At 41.5% G+C, this 27,716-nt stretch overlaps 1 protein-coding gene across 2 annotated transcripts in view; it reads left to right on the top strand.

Annotated features, from left to right (window-relative positions):
• Positions 1 to 27,716, top strand: part of LOC124855325 (AT-rich interactive domain-containing protein 1B-like) — a 319,405-nt gene that overhangs the window by 196,161 nt on the left and 95,528 nt on the right. For both annotated transcript variants that reach the window (XM_047345084.1, XM_047345083.1), the window contains exon 5: positions 25,661 to 25,967. In XM_047345084.1, coding sequence (XP_047201040.1) covers positions 25,661 to 25,967 — 307 coding nt within the window. The remainder of the gene's footprint in view (positions 1 to 25,660; positions 25,968 to 27,716) is intronic.

Raw genomic sequence — 27,716 nt, 5'->3', positions numbered from 1 at the left:
ATAAATTTCTTCCACCTAATTATTTAGTATGTCAATTATCAGAGCTGATGGCCTGATGGTGCACCTCGAGAGCTTAAATTTACAACCCTATTCTGGAAAATGTCTAAAATGAAATTAACTTTTTACAAGGTGTCATCTGTGGCTTTTAAGTGGTGAAATTGAAGTACCACCCCCCCACCGCCGCCGCCGCAGCCACCACAGCCACACACACATACACATACACATGCACCTCATAATGAGGAGCCATTATTAGGCCGTGATTGGGGCCGGGGTGCTGATATTAAAAGTGGCAGGAGAGGCAATATCACCACAGTGTCTAATACCCCAGCAGATATGTCATATATTTTAAGACAGCTGCTCCGCTATTTATAATTAATAGCAATTTTGTCTCAGCAAAAAAACTGGAAGACAGTTAACAGAGAAATCCTGTTCCATTAAGTGCAGACTCAGAATCAATGTCACCCCAACATAGTGCACTTATTTTTTCTTCTTCTTTTGTAAGTGTTTGGTCCAGGTTCTGCAGGGATTATATTAATACCACAAGTGATTCTCTGTGTGTTCTGCAAGGAAGTCAATCCCTCTTTGATTCAGAGTAAAAATAAGTGCAGTGCAAACAAAAGAGGAATGAAGTCAGCCTCTAAAGACACATGAATAAAAATAATCTGTCTTTATTCTCGCATCGCACAGTCATAAATCACTCCTTCCCAAATGACAGTCTCATGTACAGCGCGCTGTATCAGGGTGGCAAATGACTATCTTATTATAGCAATGTAGCACATAGCAATATTATCTGCTGCGGAGTATTGTAGTGCATGTGTCTCAGCGCTGTGCCCTGGAGCAGTAGCCAGATTATGCCGGGCCCAGCGACAGTCTTATAATAAGAACTTGCCCATTAAATCATATCAGCACTGCTTTTTATAGGCTAACACCTCGGCTACCACACTATGAAACTGTCTATCACGCAGATATGTGTCACAATCTGTGATGATGTGTGTGTCTGTGTGTGTGTATGTATGTGAAAAAAGCAGAGGTAGTGTGTGAGACATTCTGGGAGGAGACACGTGTGTGTTTTACCAAACGTTGCCGGCATGTGAGCTTCTCGCCGCCGCTTCTGACAGCGTTTCATCTTCCGCTTTTATTAGATCAGCCTCGCTCTGCTGTCACCTCTCTTTTCCCTGTGCTTACATCACACAAATGTGCACACACATGCACAGACAGTTATGCACACAGCACGACGACCATTGGCTCACAGGTTGGCATAGGCTGGTAAAGGATTCTCATAGTATGATAACCTTGAATAAAAATACTTTGTTTCATCACAGTATTTAAAAATAAGATGTATAATACATCTTTATTACAGCTCTTCGTGTTATTTATTTTTTCTTTGGTGCATACGCTTTAGCTAAAATATAGAATAAACACTCATTAAATTTATGCTCAAGCAGGTTAAGAAACTGATTTGTATATTAGGCAGGCTATCTGCTGAGGTAGCCACCCTGCAGTCTGTTTTTAAAGGGACATGCAGCTTGTAGCTCACAAGATGTAGTTTTAAATAAAGATTCACTAGTCAGCCAGAGGTCGCTAGATCAGTTCTTTTTAGTGATCCACAAGTAAATAACTGTAAAACCTGAACTTTTTTTTCCTTTTCATTAAATGCAGCAAAACTTGGAACTCTCATTATTTTTTGTCTATAAACTGACCGTGTGTTACGTTGGTGCTCTTCTATGCTTTGGTGCATGATTGATATAATCTTGGATTTTTTTTCATTTTCTGTTGGACACAAAATTATTATCTTTATTAAAGAACCTGTTGCGCATTTGTCTTTAAATGTTGTAGTAGAAAAAAAATCTGAATCGATTCAAATCAGAGCCAGCAAGTGAGATCTCAAAGAAAAGTGAAAATCAGTATCAGCCAAGAAAGGTCTAATTGGTGCATCTCTAGTTGGAAAACAGTGTTACCTTCATGGAATTCCTTTAGCTACTAAACCATAACTGTCTGTTTTTCAAAGCCTAAAATATTTCTACGTAAGCAAATTTGTCTTTCTTTCATACATGTGGAATTATGTAGGAGCCTTCTTTCAGTCACCTGATTAGCAGTGAGCAGCAACAAGTGAGGGAGGGGCAGGGCTGGTTACTCTATGTAAATCTTTATATACTCTTCTCTTAAAACTTATTAGAATGATTTTAAACCTTAGGAATGATGTAATGGAAAGATTTTAATGATTTGAATACTTAACTTTGTTATTCAATGGCTACTCACTAGATCTGTGTTTTTTCATTGGAAAAATGGTTTCCAACACCACTTTCCAGGTCAACTACATGTGTAAATATCAAAATCGATGCAGGCTTTTGGCGAGTTTAGTTAGGTTTAACTATTGGTCGATTCTGTGGTTCCCAGATGAACATAAAAGGCTTACCCACTGCAGGACTTGCACATAGTCCTTCTGTGGTTAAGCCTTTTCTGTTCTTCTGGATGCTTTTCACTCACATTGTGGCTAAGCACCTGCTTTCTTTGTCTGAGGTGTGGGTGTGCACATTTTTTGTATACAAAAATTGTTTCCCTAGTGTGTGCAACCCTTCTTCTTCTCCCCATTTTTATCTTTGTTTTGTAATTGTTGCTGCCTATTCACCTAGTTGCCCTAACCAGATGTTTTTAATGCTATAAAGTCAAATTATGCTCGTACTCGTCATCTTCTGCTTTATCCGGGAATGGGTCACGGGGGCAGCAGACTCAGTAGAGATGCCCAGACGTTCCTCTCCCCAGACACCACCTCCAGCTCCTCCAGGGGGAGCCCAAGGCGTTCCCAGGCCAGCCGAGAGACATAGTCCCTCCAGCGTGTCCTGGGTCGTCCCCTGGGCCTCTTCCCGGTGGGATGTGCCTGGAACACCTCCCGAGGAATGCGTCCAGGAGGAATCCGGTATAGATGCCCAAGCCACCTCAACGGGCTCCTCTCAATGTGGAGGAGCAGGGGCTCTACTCCGAGTCCCTCCCGGATGGCCGAGCTCCTCACCCTATCTCTAAGGGAGTGCCCGGCCACCCTACGGAGGAAGCTTATTTCAGCCGCTTGTATTCGGGATCTCGTTCTTTCGGTCATGACCCAAAGTTCATGGCCATTGGTGAGGGTAGAAACGTAGACCGACCGGTAAATTGAGAGCTTCGCTTTTTGGCTCAGCTCTCTCTTCACCACAACGGACCGGCACAGTGCACCCATTACTGCAGCAGCCGCACCGATCCGTCTGTCCTGTCGATCTCCCGCTCCATTCTTCCCTCACTCGTGAACAAGACCCCGAGATACTTGAACTCCTCCACTTGAGGCAGGAACTCCCCTCCAAACTTAAGAGGACAAGCCACCCTTTTCCGGTCGAGAAGCATGGCCTCGGACTTGGAAGAGCTGATCTTCATCCCAGCCGCTTCACGCTCACCTGCGATCCACCCCAGCGCATGCTGTAGGTCTTGGCTAGAGGGGGCCAGCAGGACCATGTCATCTGCAAAAAAAAGAGATGAAATCCACTGATCCCCAAACCAGAACCCCTTGGCTGCACCTAGAAATCCTGTCCATAAAAGTTATGAAAAGGATCGGTGACAAAGGGCAGCCCTGCCGGAGTCCAACATGCCCCAGGAACAGGTCCGACTTAGTGCCGGAAATGCGGACCAAACTCCTGCTCCACTTGTACAGAAACCGGATTGCCCCCCACAGGGCACCACAAGGGACACAGTCGAATGCTTTTTCCAGGTCCACAAAACAAATGTGGACTGGTTGGTCAAACTCCCATGAACCCTCAAGTACCCTGTAGAGGGTATTGAGCTGGTCCAGTGTTCCATGGCCAAGGTTCGACTATCGGCCGGACTCTCCTCTCCAATACCCTGGCGTAGGCCTTACCAGGGAGGCTGAGGAGTGTGATCCCCCTGTAGTTGAAACACACTCTCCGGTCACTCTTCTTATGAAGGGGGACTACTACCCCAGTCTACTAATCCAAAGGCACTGTCCCCGACCGCTGCGCAATGTTGAAGAGGCGTGTCAAGCATGACAGCCCTACAACATCCAGAGACTTGAGGTACTCAGGGCAGATCTCATCCACCCCCGAAGCCTTGCCACCGCGGAACTTTTTAACCACCTCGGTGACTTCAGCCTGGGTGATGAAAGAGTCCAACCCCGAGTCCCCAGCCTCTGTTTCCACCAGGGAATGCGTGATGGCAGGATTGAGGAGATCCTCGAAGTACTCCTTCCACCGCCCGATAATGTCCCCAGTCGAGGTCAGCAGCCTCCCACCCCCACTGTAAACAGTGTTGGCGAAGCACTGCTTCCCCCTCCTGAGGCGCCAGAGGGTTTGCCAGAATCGCTTCGAGGCCAACCGGTAGTCCGTCTCCATGGCCTCACTGAACTCCTCCCAGGGCTGAGTTTGTGCCACTGCCACAGCCCGGACCGCGGCACGCCTGGCCTCACGGTACCCGTCACCTGCCTCAGGAGTCTCTCAAGCCAACCACGGCCGATAGGACTCCTTCTTCAGCTTGACAGCGTCCCTTACTGCCGATGTCCACCACCGGGTTCGGGGATTGCTGCTGCGACAGGCACCGCAGACCTTACGACCGCAGCTACAGGCAGCAGCATCGACAACAGATGCGGAGAACATGGTCCACTCGGACTCTATGTCTCCAACATCCCCCGGAATCCGGTCAAAGCTCTCCCGGAGGTGGGAGTTGAATACATCCCTGGCCGAGGGCTCTGGCAGACGTTCCCAGCAGACCCTCACTATGCGCTTGTGCCCGCCAAGTCTTTCCGGCTTTCTCCTCTTCCAGCGGATCCAACTCACCACCAGGTGGTGATCAGTGGACAGCTCAGCCCCTCTCTTCACCCAAGTGTCCAAAACATGCGGCCGAAGGTCTGACGATACAACAACAAAGTCGATCATCGACCTCCTGCCTAGGGTGTCCTGGTGCCAAGTGCACTGATGGACACCCTTATGTTTGAACATGGTGTTCATTATGGACAATCCGTGACTAGCACAGAAGTCCAATAACGAAACACAACTCGGATTCAGATCAGGAAGGCCATTCCTCCCGATCACGCCTCACCAGGTGTCACTGTCGTTTCCCACGTGGGCGTTGAAGTCCCGCAGCAGAATAATGGAGTTCCCGGGAAGGGCACTGTCCAGCGCCCCTAACAGGGACACCAAGAAGGCTGGGTACTCCGCACTACCGCCTACCCCATAGGCCGTAACGACAGTCAGAGACCTGTCCCCAACCCGAAGACGCAGGGTTGGGACCCTCTCATCCACTGGGGTAAACCCCAACACGAGACGGCTGAGCTGGGGGGCAACAAGCAAACCCGCCCCAGCCTGCCGCCTCTCCCCATGGGCCCTCCAGAGAAGAAGAGAGTCCAGCCCCTCTCGAGGAGATGGAATCCAGAGCCCACGCTGTGTGTGGATGTGAGCCCGACTATTTCGAGTCGATATTTCTCGACCTCCTGCACATGCTCAGGCTCATTTAGTCATTCATGTCATTTAGAGACAGTTTTTTTTCTTTCATTTCCTAAGAGGATCAAATGACAATTACTGAATTTCCTGAAATTAAGAGTTTTATGACATCTACTGAATTCAAAACTATAACTCTGTGATGTCAAATAGGCTTTTTAAGCCTCCTCCTTCGCTTATTTAAAAATGCCATTTCCAAGAAACGTCCCCTTCGTGCAGACTGTACTGGCTGTGAGTAGTTTTCCATCTGCAGCTTCCCGAGCAGAGCTGTCATGTCATATTTGTCACCTTCTGACGGATGACGTCAACATTGAGCAGGGAAGAGTTAAAGAAACGATCTCTCAGAGGACACAGCGGAGCAGCTCTGATTCGTTTTTGGACGAAGCAGATTGACGTGTTTTTGTTCCTCACGTTTTACTTGCAGGCTTGTAAGAAGCTTTTTTTTTGTACAGCTGTGTGTTTGCCTGCTCAACTGTGGCAGCGCAGCAGTAAAGTTAATTCAGAGGATGCATGTGCCTGTTCTTTTTTTTCATTTCTGACAGCTTTGTGATTTCTTTTCTTATTGTCAGATTTTTAGATTTGGTTGTGTTGTCACTTTTCATGACATTTCTCCCATGTCTCGGTTTGTTGTATCTTCAAAACGTAGGATGCAGATTGTTCTGAAAATTATTGCTCAGGGCTTTCTGCAAAATGTCAGTGGAAAAAGAGGTGTTATTTTGCAAATTATATCAGGGCTACTTTTCAATTGTCAGAAATCGTTAAGATGCTGCTGGAATCATTCTGTTTTGCCACATGCGCTAAAAACATGTTAATATTTCATTTCTTCCTTTAATCAAAGGATCCACACATTTGGATTAAATTGAAATGCATGACGTATTGTGATTTTTATCCTTACATAAAACCTTTTTCTGTCATTTACATAAACCCACAATATGCAGACAGCATCAACTGAGCAAAGAAAACACACACATCAATGCTGATGCTGCGACAACATACACACACACTAACAAAGCAGCTGACAGGCAAAGAAAGACACACACACACACACACACCATCCCAAGGCCTTCCACATCTCCGTTAATCCAAGCCGTCAGTCAGTGCTCCGGGGCCTGGATGCCGCCGTTAGATTGTAATTGCAAAAACCGGAGTCAGACAAGGGAGAGCCAGGGATGTCGATAGACAGGTGGAGGGATGGAGGGATGGATTCCTCATGCCTACCCACAAGCCCCCGCTCGGCGCGCTGTGCGACTTTGTGTCAGCAGTTTGTCTTGTGCATAGCTAATGACGGCTCGGCGGAGGGGCGGGCTGGGATCTGCTGCTGCCACTCTCATTCGATTTCTTTCCTCCTATCCTCTGGTCTTCTGCTGAATCCCTGACAAATGAGATTGTGCCTGAGGTAGATGGAAAGACGGTATGCAGAGCAAGGCCTGCACCAACTTGGTTGTTGCCTGCCTGCAAAGAAATCTTACAAGCTATAAAGGACCCAGAGGATTTTCCTCCTCCTAAAACCTCCCATTCTCTCCTTTGACCATATTTTCTTTAGCCTCCTCTCTTCCTGCTTATGTTTCTCTCCTTGAAACTGATTAGAGAAGGAAAAGGAGAATAAGGTATGAGGGAGGTGAAGAGATCAAGAAAGTACACTAACGTAGAAAAACAATGAAGCAGAGTTTAGAAAGAAAAACCCTGCTCCAATTAATGGAGAAGTTATTTTTTGTTTTTCTGTCATGGCCAGTCAGTCATACTCATTTCTGTTGAGTGTTTGATGAATTACGACCCCTCCATTCGCTCTTCTCTGCCTTTGTTGTGGCGAACCTCTAGCCGTTTGTACCTCCTACAATATCTATTGCGCTGTGAATTCTCCATGCTTGTTTATACCAGCCAGCATTCTTTTGAACTGGCTGAGAGAAATTGTGAGGTTTTGAAAAGTCTCTTTGATGGTGAGCCCAATTTGCTTTCACCATTAAAAAATTTGTTTGAGCTTTCTGAAATGCAGTCTGACATTGACGGTGAATGGGCTGTCCTGAGAGCGTTGGTGCTTTTTTGTTTGGGTTTGGTTTGCCTGACTTCGTCAACATCAAATGAGAATAATATGCATCCAGCATGGGTCAATATGAGCTTCTTACTGCGTGAAAACCTTAAATAAAAATCCCATAATTTGATAATATCACCGTATTTAAAAGAAAGGGTAATGACATGGGCAACTTTTTTTATTTAAAACAGAAAAACTATTATTTTCAATGATGTCATATATTTATTTTTTCCTTTTGATACATTGACTTAAGGAAAAATGTAGAAAAAGAATTTGGTAAAGTTTAGGCGAAACTTTCAAGTACACTTTCCGTTAATTCATTTTTCTTTTCTGTTCTTTATAGTGAACCATTGGGAGCATAACAGCTGATATTAAAGTTAATCAGTTAGTTGACTCTAGGTGCTTCACAGACAGAATTACTTTATCAGAATCGATCATTTTTGCATCATGACTGAGTTTTTTCGTGACAGGAAATATTTCCAAACAGCCAAATTAGCAATTGTAAGCAAAGTAAAATTGTGATATCCTTCCTTTAGTCAGCTGATCAGCAGTGTGCAGAAACAGGTGGGGGAAGGGTAGTGTTATGTTACTCTGTGCATCATTAAGCCAAAGAAGTCTCCGGTCTCAAAACAAAGGGATGACTGTTATATTCCACCTTCATCCCCCGGCGTGTGTTGATGCACCCCTAGATAAAAGGCTCTTAGCCCCATATTCCAGTCCAGGTTTGCATAGACTATCTTTTACTGTTTTTTTTTGCTGCTCTTTTTCTAGGGTGGTAATCAAGTGAAAGAAGCGTTGTTATTTTTCCATTTTCACAAATAAAATAAAGGTTTAATAAATCGCAAGCTGTGTTTTTAAAGAATCTCCATTAAAAGTAGAATTTGGTGAAAGGTCAGGTCTCATCTTTCTGAGTCTTTTTATAAATATATACTCCTATTATTTTTCTTCAAACAACCCATACAAACGTAATCTGCTCGCCGGCTGATGCGATCCTTTTTCAACCTGTTCTGTTCAGAAGCACCGATTCTTTTGATAAAACTATCCAAAGCTGGGATCCAGTAATCTATCGTCACACTTCAGCCCAATGTGTATAATGTGTGATAAAAGCTCCAACGAACGCACTTCAATTTTCAACACACACCATCGTGCTCCAAAGGAAGTGTTGTTAGCTAGGCTGACTATAAGAACCTCCTTTCTTAGCGGACTCCTTCAGCTCAACGGAACACCTCTACCAGATGAAGTCACACACTGTGAGCAACCGGATAGCGCTCCGCCAGACAGGCTTTACTTTTGCCGTAGTGCTAGTAGTAGTGCTTATGTAACAGCTTTTATTAATAGATTAAGACTAAAGCTATAAAGACTAAAATAGAGTGCAGAAAGTTTCCTTATTTAATTTTTTTTCCTAAAGCTAAACGAAAAAAAAAGCGTCCATTTTTAATATTTGTGTTTTGTAATTCTAATGGAGACAAATGAGGATAAGAGATATCTCAAAATTTTACCACTCCCATTATTGATTCCCAGCTCATGCTGATTGATTACCGAAGCGGACCCAATGACAGGCGGAACGTCCAGCGGGGGGAAAGCGCCTTGCTCTGATCAAGCCAACCTCCCCCCCTCCCTTCTCTCTCCCTACCTTCTCCCACTCCTTCTTTTTGTTCAGTCATTTTGACAGTGATGCATAGGTCTCTGCAGAACAGGGCAGCCCGACTGGCAGGAAATGCCACAGATCTCACGAGAGCAGTGGAATGGGGCTTCGACAGGGAAAGACACCCCCTTTAAAAAAAACAGTAAATAGGAAATCAATGTTCTCTCTGAGGACAGCGAGAGATGCTTCAAAATGCTTCCAACTCTTGTGTTTTCTGTCAACTTTACTCTTCAAAAGAGGCTGTTTATGTTTGTGTTTCAACTGCTTTGCCTCAGCGTTGATCTTTTCGTCCCTTTGTTTGTAATAGACTGATGTTCACCACACTGATTAAATCAAGGCAAACCATCACTGTCATTCCCTTCACTGTCCTTGTCTGCTTCCCTATCCAATTCTTTCAGTCTCTTACCTCTACTTCTATCCAAAAGGAGTGAACGGCGTGTGTTTCATCTCTCCAAAGCAGCAGTGAGGCTGAAACACCGCAGAGGCGGTGCTGGCCAACACAGAACTGGATTGGGTAAAGTAGATACAAAAGCATGAGGGGAAAAAGAAAGGAGCTGGGGAGACACAAAAGGATGGAGCTGCAGATGGGGACTAACCTTGCCTGGGTTTCTTCTGATGTTCCTTCACACGCTCACCTCCACCGCACCCGTCACTGTCAAGCCAGCTCTTTTCTTCCTCTCTCAAGTCGTCCCTTTTATTTGTCATGTTCAGAGGACGGCACTGGAGCATCTGAGGAATAGAGGTTACAGAGTATTAAAGGAAATGTTGTTTTACAAAAAAAAAAAGGCCGTTCCTCTTTCAGTGGGAAAACAGAGGCTGTGCAGCCATCGCACTTCAAAGCTGCCCTGAAAACTTCCCATGAAACGGCTCTGATTGCCCGAATCTAACGAGGACAAGTGAGGATTTTTTTTCCCTCAGGTGTTCGAGTGCACTCGTTCTCCCGCAGTTCTTGGCTGTTCTTAAGGTTACTCTTTGTTGCAGTATGCAAGCAGAAGACTATAATTTAATAGCTCTCACAGGACACCTGCAAACATGATGAAACACATTAGATGCCAGCAATTAGGCCTAAAAGAAATCTCCCACCTTTGGATATTCAGCAGAAACAATCCCTTACTAAAGAAAATTTTAAAATACAAATTTTCTGTTTAAAAAGTTAGTTATTATTTCATACAAAAAACCTTCACCTTTATTGCATACCACAATATAAAATACAGTATAAAGGAAGATGTGCACTTTAAAGTTTAAATATATGTATAAAGTGACCCTAATCTCCAGAATGAGAAAAATAAATCAATGAATCCTCTGTTATGTATGGAGCTACAAATTAAAAAGCCTTTGTATCCATAATGTTAAATTTAATAAGAATAAAGTGAAAATAAATAAAGAAAGGGCCCTAATTCAAGCATAGGTGCAACATTTTATCTAAATTGTAATATTTCTATGCAACTTAGTTGTTTACATTATTTAGGAGTTATCTAATTGAAATTTGATTAATTTAGATGGTAACAATATCTACACAATTAAATACGATTAATAATTGGATAAAGTAAAATTGACTTGGTCTGCATGTTAACACATGAAGGAACAATATTAATCCATTAAACATGGATCTAAAAGTTCCCTGGGATATTTATTCAGTGAAAAATGTAGCAGACAGGCAACTGTGAAGTCAAACTTCACAGAGTGGCTTCAACAGCACTGTGTTTGTTTTTTCATTTAGCTCATCAGTGGCCCCTGCTTGTCGTCTCTGCAGATGCACATCATGCATCACACATGTGTTGCCGGTATTCCTCTGTATTTTAGACCACACTGGTCTTTGGGGACTTTGAAAAACTTTTATTAGCTGTCTCATTTGTTATTGACATTCATCATTTTAAGCCTTTAAATCCTGTCCAAAGGCAGCAATGAAGGAGATGTTGGTATTCATATTCATTGAAAAACAAAGACATTATCGTTTGGTAATATTTCAGAAGGAAGGACATCTGTAATGAAACCTGTCACTCATGAATCACTTAAATGCTATAAAAATGACTTCCTGATCAATTTGGATGAAAAATATCACTTGGAAATAATCTACAAGAGTCTACTAGCTGCAAATATTTGCAATTTAGTGGAACAGAGAGCACAAGAGCAAACCAAGGGAAAGTTAGTGTGGTTGTTTGAACGTGTTAGTTTGAAGTCTGCACTTGGTGGGCTGTCTTCCCTGTGACACACACACATGAATTTAGCCTTACACAACCCACCCCACCCCCAACCCAACTCCTCCAATGGCCCTGTCGGTGTGCCAGGGCGGGTGATTACCGACGCTCTCCCCCAATTATGGGCTGATTATTCCGCCGCGCTCTAATTGACTGGGGAGATATGCAAATGGCTGTCATTTGGGATGATAAAGGATGCGGGTGCTGGATGCCCCCTGCATTATTTAGCCTCGGCTGTACGCAGCGTGAAGGATGTGGCGTGTGCTTTAATTGCTGAGGAGAGAGAGGTTAAGCTGAACGAGCAGTTGAATTAGAAATGAGGAATTTGGGCCCTTTATTTTCCTCCTCTACTTCCATCCCTCTCTCTTTCTTGCACACACACACACATACACACACACACATATATGTGCACTTGTGCACTTTCTGTGTCATGTGTTGTTTTTCAGCTCCCTCTTGGATGAGTGGAGGGGTGAGGAGGTGGAGGGTGGATGGCAGGATGTCATGCTGGAATGCCATAAATAAAAACATTAGTGGAACCAATATGTGCAGAACAAATAGAGTGCGAGTGTGTGTTGGTGTAAAAAGGAGGCGGTGAGTGGATGGCTTGTGCATTAGAAACTAAATTGTGAAGAACTGTTGCTGGCTGGTTAATTTTCTAAAGTTACAACTGCTCAGAAAATGGGAAGGCTCTGTTTGCCCCTAAGAATCTGATATCCTAAATGAAAAGAAATTCAAATCCACTCTTTAGACCAGAATAACCGCATCTTAATTTACAGATTAAAGATTGCAGCTTCTTTGGGGATGAGGTTTGGGGCATTTTTTCAAACAAACCTGGTGGCCAGACCTTCATATGCTACGTAAAGTTTACCTTCTATTAATATCAAATGCCACTGCCAATTTTTGCAGAACTTACTTTTAATAGCTAGATATACCTATCTTTTATAGGTATATCAGAAACAGTAAGTTTTTTCTATACTTAATAATTTTCTCCCTTTATTGTAGTTGATTGCTTACATGCACATCAAGAATTGTATACATTTTTGCAATATTCTTTATATTCTTTATTTTTTAGCCTCTTAATGCCTTTAAAAGGGGCCGCATGGTGTATAAGATACTGAAGGGTTTGGCCCCATCGCCATTGTGTATTATTCCACTTAGATGTACTACCTTTGGTCAGTCACTTCTGTCTGTTATAGGGGGTAACCTTTGGAACACCCTACCAGTCACTGTTAGAAAATGTCCAACTTTTAATACTTTTAAAAAGCAGCTGTTTGGATGGCTTGTATCCACCCAAGTTTGTCAACATAGTTAGTAGTTTGTATTCCATGTGTTATTATGGATAGCGTGTGTGTGTGTGTGTGTGTGTGTGTGTGTGTGTGTGTGTGTGTGTGTGTGTGTGTGTGTGTGTGTCTATGTGTGTGTGTGTATTTGTGCGTTTGCTACATATGGGGCCATGTGCATAGACAGACAAACAGTTGTGTACATATGTCTTGCTTATGCACACCTGTGTAAGTATGTAAATTAATGTTTTTTTATTGGAGGTTGGGTTACTATATAAAACTGTGATATTGTGTATATGATGTTAATACATGCAATTTAACAACTAGCCTGAAATGTTGTGGATATGATGTATTTTATTGTTATTTTATCTGGCAGACAAACAATGAAAAAAAAGCTTTGGCTGTAAATTTGTGTTGTTCAAAATGATCATTAATGCACAGGATCCATCTTCAGCAAAAAATAAACAAAATTAATGCAATTTGTTTTTATTTCATTGTAAATCTTTACTTAACTGGAAAAGATATTCCCCTTACACCAAACCAACTTTCACATTTTATGTAAGTGATTCCATAGACGTCACAGCTGGTGTTAATATATACAACAGACTAGTTCTAGTTTGCTCAAAGTATGACTATTTATGTTTTCTGTGTGTTTATTCCCATTTGTTAAGTGGTGTTTAAATGCCTAGAGAACATGTGAGAACACTGTATAGGTGTCTGAACAATTTGGCAACAAATAAAATCATGGAAGTGGTTCCTAAAGTGGACCAAGGTGAACTGGTGAACTGGCTTACCCTGATTGAAGTGTCAAGTACCAAATATACAGTCATGTTCAATAAATCAGAGTATGCGGTGCTATGAGGCTCTTCCATAATATCATCACCCACAAAATGCCAAGAATAATGGCCAGGCAGACAGACTTGAGATGGATCCAGTCAATCTAATTAGCCTCACCATGCCTCTGCTTACAGTACAGCCAATACCATCACCATCTTTCCAGCCAGCAACCAGTCTAAGCAGGAAACATTATTCATGCTACATTGTTACACCAAAAAGATCAAAATACACTGTTGCAGCTGAATGTATTAACAATTCAAACACAGTCAGAAAATGTTTCCACTCTGGATGGTCACAGGTGCTCAACATGCTCAAAAACCAATCGGAAACCTTCAAACAGAAATATAAACAGATTCGTAACAGTTTAAGTTATTGTTTCCTCAGCACTCATAAGGGTGCAACCATAAAACAACATGGATTTTATTTTTTTTTTAAAGTTGCACCTAGCTACTGTACAGGTCCTTCTCAAAATATTAGCATATTGTGATAAAGTTAATTATTTTCCATAATGTCATGATGAAAATTTAACATTCATATATTTTAGATTCATTGCACCCTAACGGAAATATTTCAGGTCTTTTATTGTCTTAATACGGATGATTGTGGCATACAGCTCAAGAAAACCCAAAATTCCTATCTCACAAAATTAGCATATTTCATCCGACCAATAAAAGAAAAGTGTTTTTAATACAAAAAACATCAACCTTCAAATAATCATGTACAGTTATGCACTCAATACTTGGTCAGGAATCCTTTTGCAGAAATGACTGCTTCAATGCGGCGTGACATGGAGGCAATCAGCCTGTGGCACTGCTGAGGTCTTATGGAGGCCCAGGATGCTTCGATAACGGCCTTTAGCTCATCCAGAGTGTTGGGTCTTGAGTCTCTCAACGTTCTCTTCACAATATCCCACAGATTCTCTATGGGGTTCAGGTCAGGAGAGTTGGCAGGCCAATTGAGCACAGTGATACCATGGTCAGTAAACCATTTACCAGTGGTTTTGGCAATGTGAGCAGGTGCCAGGTCGTGCTGAAAAATGAAATCTTCATCTCCATAAAGCTTTTCAGCAGATGGAAGCATGAAGTGCTCCAAAATCTCCTGATAGCTAGCTGCATTGACCCTGCCCTTGATAAAACACAGTGGACCAACACCAGCAGCTGACACGGCACCCCAGACCATCACTGACTGTGGGTACTTGACACTGGACTTCTGGCATTTTGGCATTTCCTTCTCCCCAGTCTTCCTCCAGACTCTGGCACCTTGATTTCCGAATGACATGCAGAATTTGCTTTCATCCGAAAAAAGTACTTTGGACCACTGAGCAACAGTCCAGTGCTGCTTCTCTGTAGCCCAGGTCTGGGGAATGCGGCACCTGTAGCCCATTTCCTGCACACGCCTGTGCACGGTGGCTCTGGATGTTTCTACTCCAGACTCAGTCCGCTGCTTCCGCAGGTCCTCCAAGGTCTGGAATCAGCCCTTCTCCACAATCTTCCTCAGGGTCCGGTCACCTCTTCTCGTTGTGCAGCGTTTTCTGCCACACTTTTTCCTTCCCACAGACTTCCCACTGAGGTGCCTTGATACAGCACTCTGGGAACAGCCTATTCGTTCAGAAATTTCTTTCTGTGTCTTACCCTCTTGCTTGAGGGTGTCAATAGTGGCCTTCTGGACAGCAGTCAGGTCGGGAGTCTTACCCATGATTGGGGTTTTGAGTGATGAACCAGGCTGGGAGTTTTAAAGGCCTCAGGAATCTTTTGCAGGTGTTTAGAGTTAACTCGTTGATTCAGATGATTAGGTTCATAGCTCGTTTAGAGACCCTTTTAATGATATGCTAATGTTGTGAGATAGGAATTTTGGGTTTTCATGAGCTGTATGCCAAAATCATCCGTATTAAGACAATAAAAGACCTGAAATATTTCAGTTAGTGTGCAATGAATCTAAAATATATGAATGTTAAATTTTCATCATGACATTATGGAAAATAATTAACTTTATCACAATATGCTAATATTTTGAGAAGGACCTGTATATCTGTGACAATGGCAATAAAACAGCTTACATGATAATGCCATCCTAAAACAATTTATGTTTATTAATTTATTTATTAATTTATTAACAAGTGTTAACAGATCTAAACAGTATAGAGCATGAATGCATGGTTCATTCCACGCAGTTCCTTACTATATTTATATTTGTTGTATTTGTCAGGGAAAAAGTATTTTGTGGCACTAGTTGCCTTTATTTTTCCCAGTAGACAGAAAATGGGGTTGGAGACAGAGGGGAAGACATGCAGCAAATGTTACTGGGACTCAAACCCACAACAGCCGCGTCAGGGCTAAAGCCTCCGAATATGGGTTGCGCGCTTAACCCCCTACACCACAAGCGCTGCACTGACTAACATTGTTTTATTAGAATGATAGTGTAATTTGACAAGAAAATAGAGAGAGTTCATAGAGAAGTTGATCTGAGTCTGTTTAGGTGATTAAACCACACAACTGTCATTATTTTTGGTGTTGGTAGTAGTAAAGAAGCATAAACTGCCACACACTGATATCTGGGGGGGGATTCAGAATATAACCCAACTGTAATCCATTAGGTTTAGACACAAGAAGTACCAGATTTGGGTTGTCTTTATCAGCTTATAGGTGATGCTGTCTCAAATGTACCTTTCAGAGTATTTATACCCATATCTCAACATTACTAAAGGCTTTAATAGACAGGGCAGGTATCATTCAAGAAAGCCCTCTCTGGAGAAACAGCAATTATTACTAATGCAGCAAGGGGCTGCTAGCATTAACATTCGATTTAGTGAATCTGTATGAATCATGAGTCAGGCATCCATGTGACTGTTTAGTCCATTTGTATCTCATTGTTGCTTTTAGAAAACAGATTTTTTTTTGTGGAGCAGAAACATCATAAAGTGATGGTTTGGCCTTTGTAAAGTGTGTACAAGCAGAAAGGAAGAGAAAAACAGATTTGCTTTATGGTGCTGCACAAATGTCCCTGCACAGTTATTTCTAAAGCAGATTTTATTCCTGAAAACCAAAACACTTTTTAATGTAGTTTCTAAGAACAATGCAGCATCCCATAAATTAGTTTGTTTATGGACTTTTCTGTTTATGTATAAAATTATCTTACCGTTTTGATGTTATTTTCAAGCTTTAAGAAACAGTGAGCTAAGTTCAGAAATGTTTTTCCCTGCAAATTGTATGTCTTTATACCCATTTGGACATCATACAGTGCTTTTATTGTTTACATTGGGGAGCACTTCGAGCAGGGCCATGACTGTGGTCACTTACCTGGTTTAACACTTTGACATGTACCTTCTCTTATATTGTGTTTCTCAGTTGGAGATCTATACATTTAGGTTTAAATGCAGTTAAAAAAAACTTGAGGCACTTCAGACTGAAACATTTATCTTTGAAGCTCATTGAAAAAGCAGAGGTTCATGGGTTGGCACCGTAACAAGCTCGTTCTCCTGTTGGGGTGCTTTCTGCCAAGCAAACAGAGCAAAATTGCCCCCTCCATTCTGTGTTTCTGAGCCTGTTTTGTGCTTTGCAGAGACCCTCTGGAAGTGCTAGAGACTCTTATCTTCACACATCTTGTTTCCACAGTCCTGTCAACATAAAGCAAAGAAAAACAAAAAACATTGAAGCCATACTAAGACATACTGTACTGTTGTTTTTCAGGCACAGTTTGATGAAGGTGTCATAGTTGAGACAGCCCTCATTTCTATCAGTTCTCATCATCGTGAACACTAATTATCATCATCACTTCAGCCTCTGTAAACATCCCAGCTGATTGATGTGAAAAAAATTAAATATAATGAGGGCATCTTGTAAAGAAATTCTCTTCCACATAGTTTCTTACTCTCTTTTCTGTGCTTAATAGCACTTATTGAAGGGTATTACAGCCACGGCTCTGCATGTGGCATTGCATTAAAACCCTCTTTAAAACATACACACACAGAGAGGCGTTCAGCAGTCCATTTGGATTCATTTGCACAGCATTTCATTTGGTTTCCGCCTCAATCGACGGTTCGGGGGTAAGAATTTAAAGAATAACGCCTTAGTAATAGCATTTCCTTGCTGTCTCCAGTGTACTATAAAAATAGAAAGTACAACGGCCAGAGCCGATAAATGAGCGCAGAGCTGCCAAGAGGAGACCCGTCCCTCAGGCCTACAAACGATAGCTATTGAAGTTAATTACAGTTTATATCATTATGTTTACCCAGAAAAGAAAAACAGAGAATAACACTGTCTGCTGAGCTCTGAGGTGTTTTTTTCAAAGTATATTGCATCACATGCAAGAGCTATGTTTGATGTTGTGAAATATTATTATGGATATTACTGTTTAACAATAGAAACAGGTTTCCAAGACCTACTTCTTTATGCTAAGTGAGTTTTCAAATAGTTCTGATTATTGTTGTTGTGCTCATTAGTAGATGCCTGCCAGATATAGTTTTAGTTTTAGGTAAATGTGTCTTATCTGTTTCATTTTATGCATTTTGACAAGGAAACAATACACATTATATGCAAAGAAAGTAAATAATAAATACAAACACATGTAAAGCAAAAATATGCATGGAAAGGTATAACTCAAAACTCTTTTATGATAAGCTTTAAACATTTCATTAATAGTATGCTAAACTGAATCGCTGTCCTGATGCTTAATTTCTATTTGTTCTCAAATGTATAAATGCTGCAGGCAAAACTCTGGAAGGAAAAAATTGCCGTGATAAGGGTAAAGTGTTGCAAAAGTATTCATATAGTTTGCAGTTTTTACATCTTCTCACATTACAAACCACAAACCTTAATCTGTTATTGAAATTTTAGGTGATAGATCAATGCAAAGTGGTGCAAAATTGTGGAAGAAAAATAATCGTTTTCAGTAAAATTCTGAAAGTGGCATGCATTTGTATTTAGTCCCTCTGGACAACATATTGTTGTAGGTTTGCAGGTGTGTAAAAACTGGTTTTAATGCTTTTGCAAGGCACATAAATAAATGTGAAAGCGAAAGTCAACTTTTTTGGTTATGTGCAGCTGAAAGGATGGTTGTGTTGAAGTGCTGCCCCCTCACAGTGCTCACTTGCTTTATTTGCGTTTGTATTTCAGGCTTTCAGGCTCTAGTTAGCTGGCTAGCCATCTGCTGCAGAGCTCTGAGCCATTTAACACCTCTGACTGGGACAGACAGATCGAGACTGGAAAATAGACACTTGATGTAGGAAATGGGAGACAAGGAAAGTCACAGTCGCTCTATCTTCCTCGACCCTGTAGGAAGCTGTAATCATTGGCTCCTCCTTGTCTAGACCAAGAACCACTTGTGCACTCACACACACTCACTCATTGCCTACTACCATAGAACTTTGATTAATTCCCAGAGTGCTGTGAGAGGAGACAGCATTAGCAACGTGGTCAGGGGAGAAGACACACAGTCAGCTGGATGTGACAGCTCCCTGCTTCACACTGATCCCTCAGAGTGTGGATATGTGTGTGTGGGTTAGCAGCATGAGTGAGGGGTAGGATATATGTGTGTAAAAAGCCTCATCTGTCCCCTTGGTCACGTCGGTGCTCAAGCATGTCTTGCCGTGACAGCCTAGCAGCCTGCGTTCCTGTCACACTCGCACACACAAACAGAGGAGCACTAACACCAGCGAGGTGAAGGGTCATGAGCAACTGCCTCTCCAATGTTGTGTGAAATGTGTAGATGACCCAAAGTGTGTTTGCGAAAATGTGAATGTATATGTGACTCTGTGTCTTGAATCCAGTTAGGGGGGCATTTCAAAGTAACTGGTTATTATCACCTCAATATTTTTCTTATTATGACAATTACATGCTCCAGGAGCGAATTAAGCGATACAGGACGCCAGGCGGGAGTGGTTGACAGCTATTTGGAGACTCAATACACAGAGCAATTTGCAGCCCCGAGCCCAACAAATTGGATTTGGGCCACTTTGGATGGGGGCCACAGATTGTTGGGCGTTTGGATCCTGAGATCTGTTGCAAGCTGGTTAGCTAGATTTAATTCTTTTTATCGAACCAAGGTAACAATGCTCTATGGCTACTGACGATGATTAAATCTTATGTTTGCGTACACATCACACCTCACTGTCTGTGGGGTATTTACGGTTTTAAGTCTATGAGCATTAAACGTCCCCACCTCTGCATGTTAAACAGCATTTTTTTTTTGGTCTTGGGCCACACAGCTGTGCTCAAGTGTGTGTGTAATCCAAATGAGCCTAACAGCCTCTAAACAAATTACTGGTACACATTTTCCCACCCCTAAACTGCCACAGGAAAAGCTGGCAACAGCACCCAATTAGGTGAAATGCAATTATTCCGATCCATTCACACAATTAGCCTGTAGGTTAACAACCTAGCTGTACATCCGGCTGGCTCCCAGTGTTTTTGGAAAAGCCGCGGTCACACTGGCTCTCATGGTAACCCCTCCATGTCAAATGGCATGCACTCGAAGCAGCCGCTGGGACAAAAAATAACATTCGGCCCCATTGGAGGAGGCGGCACATGACGCAAGTCAGCTCAGTGCAAAGAACGGCTCGATTGGCTGAAGTAGAGAGTGAGATCATCGGTTAGCGAGAGGAAAGAGACTGGATGTTGTGCCCAGTGGAGCAAAGGTAGATAATGCCAGGTGACAGACTGGCAGGCTGTTGGAGCGGTTGGGCACTCACAGCAGCATGATGGAAAACAAAGGCTCTATGTGTCACAGTTGAGATTGCATTAACCAAAACAATCAGGCATGAACGGGCTGCCACACTGACTTGGTTGTCTGTTCCAACGGCTAAGCCAGGAACCATGAATGCAAAGAACGGATGGAGGCATACCTGCCTGCTTATTGATCTGATACTGCATTGTGTTATTGTAATGTGAAAAGTAGTATAGCTTTGATACTAAACTGACAGTATGTCAGAGCTGTTAAAGTTTTTGCTGGTATTTGTTCAGGCCACCAAGTATGTTTAAATTTAATCCTGAGGAGTGAGATTTCTTTAAAATGATTTATCTATAGTCTGCTTTTAATAAAATATGAAAATATTTATTTATGTATTTCGGCACCACAGTTTTACCTTTATCATCTTATGCATTATATACATTTACCATGAAAAATCCCAATGACACACATTTTGCCCTGGCGTTTTTTCAGCCCATAAAATCTACGTTCAAAAACGTTAAAAATTAATAAAATACATCAGACAAAAAAAGGCATGAACTGAGATGATGGTCCCCGTAACTATGAGTAAATATATTATCTTCTGCTGGGTTTCCTTAGACAGAAAAACTTTTTATCCAATTTGAATAAATAACTGAATCTGACTGCACTGTTCAATGGTTAGGATTAATTGGAATGTATGTACCTGACTTTTGTGAAGTGCCTTGAGACGACATGTGTTGTGAATTGGCGCTATATAAATAAACTGAATTGAATTGAATATATTAAACGATAAACAACAACCAATATTATCTGGTTAGTTACTTGGACAATTTCATCTGGTAGAGTCTGCCATAGGCTGATTAATAGACATGTTGTTCATAGTTCACCAGCTGTAGATTTCAAACATTATTACCTTAATAACAATGATTGGTGGAACTTCCTTAGTTTCCATGTCATGACAATTTTCACACCTAAAATATCCAAATAGTTGAATTTGTCATTCTTGTATGAAATGTAAAATTGTAGAAGACCTTTTTCAGCATATTCCTTCACTCGAGGCACCACAGTCATAGGCGTGTAACTTTGTGTATGATGTGTCATCTTTTTTAGTAATGAGTCCAATAATTGTTGTTCTCTGCAAATGTCACAATATCATTTATTAGCCTCACAATCATATGTTCACTGACAGGGCCAGCCCTTACTATTGGCAGTATAGGCAAATACTTGAGGGTTGAGGGTTTTTTTTCTTCATACTAACAGCATACTACTTTATATACTATTTTGTGACATTGTCGTGAAGCGACATCTTTGGTCTTTGTTGTGGTCTTGTGTTTTCGACCTTTCATTTAGTTTGGGTTTTGTCTAAGTTCCTTTAGTGGTTTCTTTTCTATTACTTGTTATGGTTTTCTTATGACTATTATTATATTCGTTGTTATTCTAGCTCCTTTGTCTTCCTTGTAGTTTCTAGTTTAGTTTCCCATTTAGTAAATCTGTGTTTATTTATGTGTTAGTATTTGTTCACCTGCGCTCTTTGTTTACTAGTTTATTTTCTCTGTTCCTCCTCGTCCTGGTTCCCTTTCTGTGGATTAGGTTTTATTTACAGTCAGGGTTTCTTTATGGCTTCTTTGTTAAATATTAGGTTTTGGTGTTTCTTCTATTCCCTCTAGTTTCTCAGTTTACTTTAGTTAATGATTATTCTAGGTTTTTATGTCTCTTTTGGTTTATTATCTTCGTCTATAGTTTTGCTTAGTTCTGTTTCCCTGAGTTTTATTGTTTATAGTTTTGTTTTTGTAGTCAGGTTTCTTTGGTTATGTTATTGCCTAGCTTCCCTCATGTTCCCTTTCTATTCTAGTTTGGTCACCTTAGCAACCATCCAGATTCCCTTAGTTCTCTATAGCCTGGTCCACACCTGATTTCCATTCTCATCTGATTACCTGCCTCAGTATCTCATTGGTCCATACTCCACTTCCCTCTGTTCATAAGCTTGTTTGTTCTTCGCTGGTTCCTTGGTTCATTCACCTTTCCTCGTCTAAAGCTTTGACTACTATGTTCCTGCAGAGTCAACTCTGTACGTTTTTGGAGTTTCGACTTGTGTTTTTTATCTGCAGTGATTTTTGCTACGTTCTTGCTATGTTTGGAAAACCTTTTGAACTTATCTTTGAATAAAAGAAGAAGACTCCTTTAAACATGCAGCTGCCGAGCTCTTGTCTGTGCTTTGGTCACTCTAAACCTCAGAATGCGACAGACATTACCAAAACCTACTACAACTTAAATGAAGCATATTGGTCAAAAGATACTCCTTCAGCAGTGCACAGTCGTCTGCTGGCCAGACAGCTTTGAGTTGCTGCTCAGTTTAACAAACGCTTAGAGGCAGCCAGCCCAACAGACAGTGACGCTGCTGACACTAACCACACACCAACCAGCCGGTCACGGTCATCACTACACAGCATATTTACAATGAACAAGTTAAACTGACATGTCAAAAAGGCCAAAGTTCTCGGGTGCTCAGGGAAGAAAGAGAAAAAAGGAAGAGGAGACAAAACAGGAAAAACACACAGGTGATTGATGTCTGTTGAAAATCAATGCATAACTTTCTCTTGCTAGCTAGCTTAATTGGAGCAGAAGGTGGAGTGAGCATAACGTTACATGCAGCAAGTGAACGACTGGCTAAACTAGTTTACTTTAGAGGACAACAGAGTAAACATCGCTAATTTAAAAGTAATAGCAGGAGTTTCCATCAGTGACTCCCACCTTAAGGAAGTTGGAAAGAATTCAGGCGTAGAAATAGCCAACACTTTTTCTCCTATGTCCTGGAAAGACCACACAGGTATAATGTTACATTTGTATCGACCAGACATCCAACATCAGACCAGAACTGGGTGATATAATCCATAAGCATATCTCATTTGATGCTGGGGGTGAAGTAGCCTGTCATCATCATGTTATAATCACTTTTATTGATACAAGACTGTGATTAAAATAAAATAAAAATTTTGTTTCCAAGTTAAAGTTAATTTTGCAATAAATTTACATAATGCAGCTTTTGATAAATATTTATCAGTAATCTGGATATGATAGTGGATGAGGTAGCTAATATGAATAAAACTACTAGGATAGTCGGGCAAGTACACAAAATGACATCACTTTACTGTAAGTCTAATGTAGCCTTTAAATCAGGAAAAGACAACATTATGCAACATCACAATATTATTACAATAAAATGCAATTTGAGTTGTCACAATTTCCTAAATCTAATCTTGCTGTTTGTTTTTAGACTGATACAGGGCAAGGTTAATGTGGTTTATTAACGGTAATCATCTCTTTTCAAATGCACCTCTTAAATATCTAAGATCTGCATCTTCAAAACCTGGGCCAGTTGCAGACAGCTCTACATTTACCATCAAACCTGACAAACACAATGTTTGCAACTCTTGACCCTTTTACATGACAAGAAGCTCACAAATATTTACCCAAATATGTGGGTAGCTCTGAGAATCTGTCAATCTACCAGTTACAGTTGCTGCTGCTGAAAGGAGCTTCTCAAAGCTCAAACTCATTAAAACCTACCTGAGAACTATTATGATACAAGAATATCTCAGTGGACTTTCCATCATAAGTTATGATGATCTTATAGATGAATTTGCTGCAACAAAGGCAAGACGAGTGAGCCTGTAGATTAGAGGTACCAAGTCAACTTGAGGCTTTAAGACTTCTCAAAATGTAGACAAATGTAGATAAAAATTGCCCCACTGATTTGCCTTAATAAAACTGAGGCAAATCAGTGAGGCAATTTTTATTTATTTTTTTGTTTACAGAGATATTTTTAATATAGGACAGTGCAACAATATGCACATTATTGCACATAGTTTTTTTGACCCAGATCTCTTTTTTGTTATATTTACATTTTATTACGTCTACACTAGGCTCTGTTGTGCAATAACAATATTATTTAAATTGGGGTTCCTTTTGTGTACATTTTGCATGTGCTTTATTTGTTTTGTATTTTGTTTTATTTATTTTTGATTCTTATTGCTTTGATATTTTCTCTGTTTGGTATCCAAGTGTGAAATAAAGTGCAGTTAGATTGATATTGAATTGTGCCACTTTACTGAAACTGTTTTAATTTTTGTATTAATTAATTTTGGGATATTTTGTTGCATCTAAGATGGAGCTGTATTTACCCGTTTGTGCTGTAGAACAATGCTACATGATGTATAATATCCTGAAGTTTCTCTAATATAGTTAGTCGGGGTGCAGGGGTGTAGGTGGGCAACCAACACATAATTTTGCCTAGGGTTCCCAAATGGCCGGCTGTGTTCACTGACAATACAGGAAGGGACTGAGATATCAGCCTTGTGGGACGCCACTATAGTGGATGACAATCTATATCTATCTGGATTAGTTCAGTCAGTAAACCACTGGTAGAATACAGATGGTATGATGAGTGTTAAAAGCACAGCTGTGATCTACAAACAATATTCTGACACCATATGTGCCTGGAATCACATTACCAAAACAGAGCAAAAGAAAAATCTAAACATGATGTTGTTTCTGTTTTAAGTTGTTAGCAGGGTCGTTTTCCATTTTCCACATGATTCTTCCCCATCACTGACACTGAGATACTGATGTATCTTTGTTGACAGTGAATGGTTAGGGCTCAGGTGGAATGGGACTGTGGAGTCCACAGGCCCTGGTATAGCTGGTAGGATCAGCTGGCGTCCACTTGCAACTGTTCCACTTTCTTCCTGAAGTGGACACCAGCCAGAAAAACAGGGGTCATCCACAGGTGACCTCCCCACGAAGTTGCATGTGACTGAGCCGCAGCCTTAGTTCATTGTGAATGTGTGTGTGACGGTGGCTGGTGCGCAGAAATAACAATTCATCTCATCACTTTATATCTGGTCTGCTCTTTACTTCCATCACTGCCTCTCTCAGCTTCCTTTGGCGCTCTGCAATTTATGCAGTCAGCGGTGTGTCAGTAGTAATATTGGGGGATTCCCTGGAATCGTTTTAGAACGGGGGAATACCTGCTATCTGCACACTCGCACACACACACACACACACACACACACACACACACACAAATATGCAGCCGATTGCTCACCACAGGGAATTGAAACTGTAATATGAACTCACCCTTGGTCTGAAAGGAAGCCCATTACAATTTATTTTTACCACCGCAGCCTAGCCAGTTAAGTGGCTTGTTCTTTGGAATATTTGGGATTTTCTACCACTGTCACTGAGACTATTAAGATGTCTTCTTGAGGGTGTTGAGGGTCATATAAAAGTCAGGTTTAATTTACATGCAATCAGATAAGAGCTTTAAAGTTTAAATATTTCTGTCATTAACCATATGTCTAATCTTTGCCTATAATATTTTGTAGAGCCGCTTCTTCTCTATAACATAACGGGCTCTGGGAATATGATGCAGTTGCTTGAGCCTACATTTAAATTTGTCACCTGCTGCTTGACAGCGCTCGTCAAATGCTTGGATGAGGTTCACAAAAACTCACTGTAAGTCTCTCCTTTTGTTCCAGGATCTGTCTGGCTCGATTGATGACCTCCCCACTGGGACGGAGGCCGGCCTGGGCTCATCCGTCGGCGCAGGTGGATCCTCTAACGGCAGCAGCAGCAGTAGTAGCCAAGGGGAGCCAGGAGGTGCCAGTAACCAGGGACAGCCCCCCTTTTCCCCTCATGCCTCCCCTCACCTTCCTGGTCAGAGGAGCGGGCTTTCTCCCTCTCCAGTGGGGTCCCCAGCGGGCTCCAATCAGTCCCAGCAGTCCCGTTCAGGCTCAGGACCAATTTCTCCTGCCAGTGGACCCCCTCCCAACACCACAGCTCCAGGTAGAGTTTCCCTTTGATCCACATGGATATTAACTATTTGGTTTAACTTGATTAAAAAGCTGGTATGGCAACTATTGTTTTGTTTTTTTTATCTTTTATAAAAATTGTCAGGATGTGCCATGGATGCCAGAGACAAAGATGCGTTTTACATTTAGTGTTTTGAATTCCTGCTGAAAGCTTTTTTGGAATTTTCTTAGGAAAGTGCTGCTAGAAAGCAAAAGAGACAAAGGTCAAAACATCCCCCAGTCAGCAAAGTCAGGAAATATGTATTGGATTTAACAGCTAATGAACAATGCCTGCTCTGACATGTTTGAACCACCTCAGCACCATTTCTCATCAAACCACTCATGCCAGACTTACTGCATGTGAAAATAGGACACTGTTTTCAGCGTCTGTTATAAATCATAATCTGAAAAGTGTGGCATGCATTCATAATGAGCCCCTAGAGTCAATATTTAGCAGAACCACCTTCTGAAGCAGTGAAAGCTGCAAGTCTTCTGAGGTATGTCTCTACTAACTTTGCACAGGTTGAGATTAAATATCTGCCCGTTTTTTAGGGGAAATGGCTTAAGCTGATTCAAACTGGACAGGGTCTGTGAAAAACAAATTTTAAGTTATGTCACGATTTTTCAGTTGTGTTTAGTTTGTGACGTTCACTGAGCCTTTGTAACATGCAAGTTTGATTTGATCTAAACCGGGGGTCTTCAATGTTTTTCAGTATGGGACCCCCAAATGATGTCCCTGCATCAGTTTGGGGGTCCTGTCCAGTATGAATAGGGGTGCGTCCTTCTATTTGTGAGCAGAATGAATGGAGGGTCAGGCTGTGAGTGAAGCAGATTTAGACGGGTGTGCAATGAATGTGTGCCTTTTTGACTGAAATACATTATTTTATGCCTCCATTTATCAACTTGCCACAGCATGTTCGATTCATGTTAATGTGCGTTTAAAGACATCACTTTTAAATAAAAAATATTTTAAAAAAGGCTGATAAAAACAAAAATCTCACGTCCCCACTGCGGCACCTCCACGGACCCACTGTGGGTTGTGACCCCACCATTGAAGATGGGTATTGTAGCTCTGGCTGAATGTTTAGTGTTGTTGTCCATTAGGAAGGTAAAGCTTCACCTTATCTTCAGGTCTGGTTCAGCCTCCAGTTGTTATTCTTTTAGAGCTGCCATGTATTTGACTCCATCTACCCATCAACTCTATCCAGGCTCTCGTTCCCTGCTGAAGGCATCCCTACAGCATTATGCTCCCACTACCATTTTTCACTGTGGGGATAGTGTACGCAGCATGTTGGTTTTTTGCCATACATGTAGGCATCTTACTAGAGATGTTCTACTACCATCTTCCATATGTGTGCCGTGTCTCCTGCATGGATAGTAGCAAACTATCAAACTATTATTTTGTACTACTATGCTAACAAGAGTTCTTGTGGCTTTCTTTTAATGAGTCTCTTACTCAAGAGGCCTGTTGGCTGCTTATCCGATTAATGCTCTAATCACAAGTGAAATTTATTTAGAAATAGGCAACTTCTGAAGGAAATTCCTTGATTGCACTAAAGTTCATGTTTCTTCTTCTTCAGTTTTTCTTCTTCAGTTTTTCAAGGTACTATAACTCTCATTTGAAACCTGGTTCTCCAAGGAAGCCACAACATTAGGTGCTCATATCTGTCATAGCCGTGAAGAACAACCAAACCTGTTTTGTTTTCCCTTTGCAAATGTTAGTTGGATCTTCCTGATGTCAGCA

This window comes from Girardinichthys multiradiatus, chromosome 19 (assembly GCF_021462225.1).
Source record: "Girardinichthys multiradiatus isolate DD_20200921_A chromosome 19, DD_fGirMul_XY1, whole genome shotgun sequence".
Classification (NCBI taxonomy): domain Eukaryota; kingdom Metazoa; phylum Chordata; class Actinopteri; order Cyprinodontiformes; family Goodeidae; genus Girardinichthys; species Girardinichthys multiradiatus.
This window is presented reverse-complemented; position numbering and strand designations above follow the sequence as displayed.